The 6982-nt window shown below is 38.6% G+C and overlaps 1 protein-coding gene across 1 annotated transcript; it reads left to right on the top strand.

Annotated features, from left to right (window-relative positions):
* Window positions 1-347: 347 nt before the first annotated feature.
* LOC149875943 (uncharacterized) lies at window positions 348-6968 on the top strand (the record flags this gene model as incomplete). Its single annotated transcript, XM_090075982.1, has 4 exons — window positions 348-5979; window positions 6213-6278; window positions 6538-6594; window positions 6753-6968. Coding segments are annotated over exons 1-4 (3130 nt in total), but the record flags the coding sequence as incomplete, so codon positions are not given.
* Window positions 6969-6982: the final 14 nt, after the last annotated feature.

Below are 6982 nucleotides of genomic sequence, written 5' to 3'. Positions count from 1 at the left end.
TGTTTGTTTCGTTCGTTTGTTTGTTTGTTTGTTTCGTTTGCTTCGTTTGTTTTGTGATGTTTTGTTTTCCCTTCTTGATGGCACAAAACAGAAGCAAACAAGACTTTCGGTTATATTCGGTTATATTCGGTTCAATAAAAGTTTGTTGGTTTCTGCACAACAACAACAACAACCACAACAACAAAAGTCCCTCTGTCCCTCAAAAGCAGTTTCTCCTCTGTCCTAAAGAAGAGCCTCTTTGTAATCGATCTTGTCTGAATGCAGCTCTCCTTTTGCCTACAGGTTTTTATTCCAACCCTTTTGTTGTTGTTAGTGCCATGTTGTTGTTATTGTTATACTCTGTAAAAGCAGTTGTTGCTGTTGTACTTGTTTGTTGTTTCTAAAGACACTGTTGTTGCTGCTGTTAGCGCTGTTAGTAATCACCCACTTGGCTTGTATTTTTGTTTCTTGTTTTTGTTTTTTGTTTTATTTATAAACACTCTCTGAGTAAGTGATGCTGTTGCTGTTGTTGTTGTTACAGTTGCAATGAGTGTTTGTTAATGTTCCCCCACTTGGCTTGTACTTTTGTTTTCTGTTTTGTTTTGTTTTTTTTTTGTTTTTGTTTTTTTTTTCTCAACACTCTCTGAGTAAGTGATGCTGTTGCTGTAGTCGTTGTTATAGTTGCAATGAGTGTTTGTTAATGTTCACCAACTTGGCTTGTTTATAATCTATTTTATTTTATCAACACTCTCTGAGTCAGTGATGGTGTTGCTGTTGCTGTTGTCGTTATTATGCTTGCAATGGGAGTTGTTACTGTTCACCCACTTTGCTTGTTTTGTTTTTATTTCTTTATTTTATCAACACCCTTTGAGCCAGTGATGCTGTTGCTGTTGTTGTTGTTATAGTTGCAATGAGTGTTGTTAATGTTCACCCACTTTGCTTGTGTTTTTGTTTTTGTTTATCAACACCCTTTGTGTCAGTGATGCTGTTGCTGTTGTTCTTATTACAGTTGCAATGAGTGTTTGTTAATGTTCACCAACTTGGCTTGTTTATAATCTATTTTGTTTTATCAACACTCTCTGAGTCAGTGATGCTGATGCTGTTGTTGTTATTGTGCTTGCAATAAGTGTTGCTAATGTTCACCCACTTTGCTTGTTTTGTTTGTGCTTTTGTTTTTGTTTATCAACACCCTTTGAGTCACTGATGCTGTTGCTGTTGGTGTTATTATAGTTGCAATGAGTGTTAATGTTCACCCACTTTGCTTGCTTTATTTGTTTGTTGCTTTTTTTTTTATCAACACCCTGCGAGTTAGTGATGCTGTTGCTGCTTTTGTCATTTTACTTGTATTTATAGTTGTTACTGTTCAGCCACTTTGCTTGTTTTTTAATCTGTTTTATTTTATCACCACTCTCTGAGTCAGTGATGATGTTGCTGATGCTGTTGTTGTTATTTTACTTGCAATGATAGCTGTTACTGTTCAGCCACTTTGCTTGTTTTGTTTGTTTGTTTGTTTGTTTTTTTTATCAATATCCTCTGAGTAAGTGATGCTGTTGCTGTTGTTGTTGTTATAGTTGCAATGAGTGTTTGTTAATGTTCCCCCCCCCCTTGGCTTGTACTTCTGTTTTCTGTTTTGTTTTGTTTTTGTTTTTTTTGTTGTTTTTTTTCTCAACACTCTCTGAGTAAGTGATGCTGTTGCTGTAGTCGTTGTTATAGTTGCAATGAGTGTTTGTTAATGTTCACAAACTTGGCATGTTTATAATCTATTTTATTTTATCAACACTCTCTGAGTCAGTGATGCTGATGCTGTTGTTGTTATTATGCTTGCAATAAGTGTTGTTAATGTTCACCCACTCTGCTTGTTTTGTTTGTGCCTTTGTTTTTGTTTATCAACACCCTTTGAGTCACTGATGCTGTTGCTGTTGGTGTTATTATAGTTGCAATGAGTGTTAATGTTCACCCACTTTGCTTGCTTTATTTGTTTGTTGCTTTTTTTTTTATCAACACCCTGCGAGTTAGTGATGCTGTTGCTGCTTTTGTCATTTTACTTGTATTTATAGTTGTTACTGTTTAGCCACTTTGCTTGTTTTTTAATCTGTTTTATTTTATCACCACTCTCTGAGTCAGTGATGATGTTGCTGATGCTGTTGTTGTTATTTTACTTGCAATGATAGCTGTTACTGTTCAGCCACTTTGCTTGTTTTTTTTTTGTTTTTGTTTTGTTTGTTTGTTTGTTTGTTTTTTTATATATCCTCTGAGTTAGTGATGCTGTTGTTGTTATTATGCTTTCAATGAGAGCTGTTACTGTTCACCCACTTTGTTTGTTTATAATCTGTTTTATTTTATCAACACTCTCTGAGTCAGTGATGCTGATGCTGATGCTGTTGTTGTTATTATGCTTGCAGTGAGAGTTGTTACTGTTCACCCACTTTGCTTGCTTATTGTCTATTTTATTTTGTCAACACTCTCTGAGTCAGTGATGCTGATGCTGATGCTGTTGTTGTTATTATGCTTGCAATGAGAGTTGTTACTGTTCACCCAATTTGCTTGTTTTGTTTTTTTATTTGTTTTTTTGTTTGTTTTTGTTTTGCTTGTTTTTTTTTATCAATACCCTCTGAGTCAGTGATGCTGTTGCTGTTGTTGTTGTTGTTGTTATAGTTGCAATGAGTGTTTGTTAATGTTCCCCCACTTGGCTTGTACTTTTGTTTTCTTTTTTGTTATGTCAACACTCTCTGAGTCAGTGATGCTGATGCTGTTGTTATTATGCTTGCAATGAGAGTTGTTACTGTTGTAGTTATGTCTGTCATTTGTCCTTGTTAGCAAGTTCTATTTGCCCTCTCTTGCCTTTTTTCAACACAGTTTCTTTCTTTGAGTCATATGGTTGCGAGATCCTCTCAAACTCCATCTCTTTATTTATTTGTTTCTTTTTTTTTTTTTTTTTTCTCATTCTCCTTCTCATAATAGCAATCACTGCTGCCACCATGCATGTAATGCTAGTTGCTCTCATTCTTTTTCATTTGCTAGTGGAAACTTTGTTTCTTCTTGTTGCTCTCTTTTCTTTCTTTTTTCTCTTTTGCAGAGGATTCGAAAAAACACAGCTCTTCCCTGCAGTTGTAAACATTCCAGGATTCCAGGATGCAGGCAGAAGAAAAACACTCTCACTAACTGTCTTCTTTTTTTTAGCATAAACCGTTGCAAACAAACACCTGAACATGTCTTCTTCACAAGAAAACAACACTGTTGTTGCCCCTTCTCCGAACTCTAAAGCGAAAAAAAAGAAAAGAAGGCAGTCACAAGAACAGAGAGACTTAAAGCTCAAAAACAAAGTCAGGGCCGCATTAGTTGCAGCGTGTGGCTCCGTAAACAGGGTTGTACCTTTCTATGGTACCAAGAAGAGGTACGCTGTTAGCTGTCCGATGCCTTTGTGCAAACATTCCTCCACAAGCATTAAAAGACACTTGACTAAAAAAGATCATTCTTGGACTTTGGATGAAGCTTCCATCTTTTACTCTGCAATGGTCAGGAAGTTTCAGCATGCTCGTCTCGAACGCAAGTCCGGCTGTCCAAAACCTTACCCCTGTTTGCAATGTTGGAAGTATTACGACCGACTGGACATACACTTGAAAGAGACTCATTTCTACGATTCCAAGACGATCAAACAAAAGATTGCAGAGGCAAAGCGATACGACAACGACAAGCTCTATGTCCCTCAATTTATTCGACCTGCCTTCTTTGGTATTAAGCCAGTAGCTGAACAAGCGTCTGCATCAGGCTCTGCATCCTCTGCTCCTGGGCCTTCCTCCTCTTTTTCTTCTCCGGTTCTTTCCTCTGATCCTCTTTTAAGCTTGCCCTCATCAGTTGCTGGTTCGTCCGAGGCTCCTTCTGCAAACCACTGCACCTCTGTAGAAAACAAAGAGCTGAACACCGAATCCGTCCTAGACTCTGATTTTAATTCCTTAAAGCACTTGGTTTCCAACTCCTCCGTCTTGACAGAAGATAAGAGACTCTTGTTTCAGCTGGACAAAGATGCTTTTCACTTTTATTACCAGTCAGCAGATGAGCTCTTCAGAGATTTTGAAAAGTGGCTTGTGGTAGCCAACAACAACACTTTGTCACAAGCAAAGATCTACAAAAATGCAGTTGTTGAAATATTGACATGTTGTGACAGCACGCTGACGCTGCACCCGAACGCTCTCACCAATTCCAACGTTTTGGAGGATAGATACTTTTCCATGCACTTTAAAAACATTCAGCTCAATTCCAAGCTGAGTGAACTTGACCAAACAAAAGCCATGTCTTGTCACACGTTGTACAACCGCCTTGTCTACCTTTGTCTCCTGTTTCGTTTCAGTGAAGCCAGGAATGTCTATTTCGGACTTTCTCATGAGGCCATCCGACGTTTGCGCTGCAAGGTGGAGGAGTTACAAAAAGTGCTGAGGCCCTTTCGTTCTTTGAGGAGGAGCCTTGTGAAAAGCAAAAAATGCATCAACATCATCAATGTCAGTTTGCTGAACGAATATGGCAAGTCTGCATACGTAAGACAGTTAGTGGAATCGATTAGAAAGCCGTCTCTTACACCGACTAGAGACAATGCTGTGTCTCTACGAAACCATCTTCTGCTCTCTGTCACTGTAATTAACAGTTTAAGAAAATCTAACATTGCTCTTTTAAACATTAGAGACTACATGGCTGCTGAGAAGAGTGAGTGTGGATATTGCATTGTGCAAGAGCGCTACAAAACAGCATACAAGTACGGAGCCAAAAACATTCTAGTGCCGAACGACTTGAAAGTGTTGATCGATATTTATTTGCTGAGATACAGAGACCTTCTTGTCAACGACTCTCACTACATGGCTGCAGACACCAAGACTGTTTTGGAGTTGAGCGACTGCTACAGGCCCCTTTTTCCATCGATGAGACCCAACAAAGACGAATGTGTGACACTCGGTGCAACTAGAGTGCCTGTTTACCAGATGGGTTCCTCTGCTATCTCCTCTTGCCTGACGTCCTGCTTCAGAAAAAGCCAAGTAAACATTCCCATGAAGCGTCTTACTCCCACTTGCATTCGCGGTTCGATAGCCACTTACTTTGCCAACAACAGCAAAGAAGATCGCGAGCGGTTTGCTACACTCTACATGAAGCACAGCAGGAACACAATGGATAGCTTTTATGTGTCCCAGTGGAACGCTGCAGAGGAGTTGCGCTTTGCCCTGGGCATCGGACAGTCCTTCGGAGTCATAGAGTCTTTGACTGTTGAAAAGTCTGAGAGACCACCAAAGAAGGAGAAGGATGTGATGGACTGGCTCCAAACTAATGCAGAGGAGTACGGTTTTCATGAGGTTGAGGACATCTTTGAGGAAGATTTAGACTCCGGTTCTGACTCTGAAGAATGTGCTGCTACTTTCAGCTGTACCACAGTGGTTCCGTTTTCTCCAGCTGTAGAAAACAATGTTCCTTTAGAGGATAGCAACGACCATGCCGTAGATTTCTTGTGTGAACCTACCTCAACTCCTGTTTCGTCTGTTCCATCTGAACAAACAATCGCTGGTCCAGTTCTTGAACTATCCCCTGCTCTTGCACAACTAGTTCCTAACGAACAAGCTGTTTGTATGGATGTAGATCAGACTCTAGCTGTTCCTGTTGGCACAGCTTGTTCTCCTCTTGCATTAACATTATTTCCTGATGAACCGGATTTTATTGAACACCATGCAAAACTTTCTCCAGTTTACTTTAATGAGCAAGTGGTTGCCAAACCTGTTTCTGCTTCTCCTTCTCAGCAAGTCGCTTTCTGTCCTTCAAAAGAGGTCTTTTCTGTTCCTCTGACTCCTAGCCTTGTTGCTTTTCAGCAAACATTGGCCAAACCCAGTTTGTTTCTTTCATCTGATCCAGTTTCAGCTGTTCCTGTCCAACAGGCTGGTACTGTTCTTGCAAAGCAGCTCTCACCTTATGCTGTTCAATCTGTTGGTAGCCTATTTAGCCAAAGTCTTGCCTCTACATCCAGAGGTAAATTCTTTTTGATTTTTGATTTTTGATTTTTATGCAAATCTCAACACGCTTTCAAAAAATGAAAATGCCCAAATCAACTCCTTGCCCTATTGTTATTGTTAGAGCTGTAAAAAAAACAAAACAAAACAAAAAAACAACACAGAAGTGTGTATGTATTTGTTGCAGGACTAATTCTGTGATTGCTTAAATGTTTATACAAGTGAATGATACTAAAACTGATTATGTTTTAGAAGTAAAAGATCCAAGAAGAAAAAAAATCAAGTTGGAAATGCCATCTTTCACTCAAGAACTCATCGGTAATGTAAAACCTAATTTATACAAAGATATATAAACACAAACCTCTTCTTGCACAATTTCAGATGGTTAACTGTTAACAAAAACTAGCCATCATTGCTAAGTGCACTTTTAGAAAGTTGTGTCTACCCGATTTCTAATGATGAAGTTAGAAACATCACCGTTAGAAATCATGCACAGCTTGTTATCATCTCTAACACTTAGAAACTGTTGATGGTTTTTATGAATTAGAAAAATGAACATGGTTTTATTTTATTTCAGGATCAACTCAGCCAAGAACAAAGGAAAACAAAGCAGAAGTTAGCCAATGCCATTTAGGTAATCTTTCAAAAACCAGTTATTGCTATCAGTGCAAACAATAAGGTCAACAAAAAAAAAATAAATAAAAAAACAGAATAAATCTTGTCTTACTTCAGAACCAAATGAATATTTGATTTAATCACTTTGTGTTATGACTTGAGTTTGTAAAATTTTAGATGAAATAGTTGAAGAGCTGAATGCTTGCCCTGGCCACAACGAATGGTTCAACACCAGAAGTTTTCCACGATGTGCAGCTTTGGTGTTGGCATACATCTTGCAAGACGTGTTTACAGATGTAAGCTCAAGTTGCTCGTACAAAGATTACCTTGGCATCTTGGCAAATCATAGCAGTGACAAGCTCATTCATGTCTTGCAAAAGTACTCCTACCAAAGCCATATTAAAGAC

Source organism: Hydra viridissima, unplaced genomic scaffold, assembly GCF_058129835.1.
Source record: "Hydra viridissima isolate aposymbiotic clone 2 unplaced genomic scaffold, HvirCarnegie_v1 scaffold_95, whole genome shotgun sequence".
Lineage (NCBI taxonomy): Eukaryota > Metazoa > Cnidaria > Hydrozoa > Anthoathecata > Hydridae > Hydra > Hydra viridissima.
Note: the sequence above shows the minus strand (reverse complement) of the source record. Positions and strands in the feature narration are given on the sequence as shown.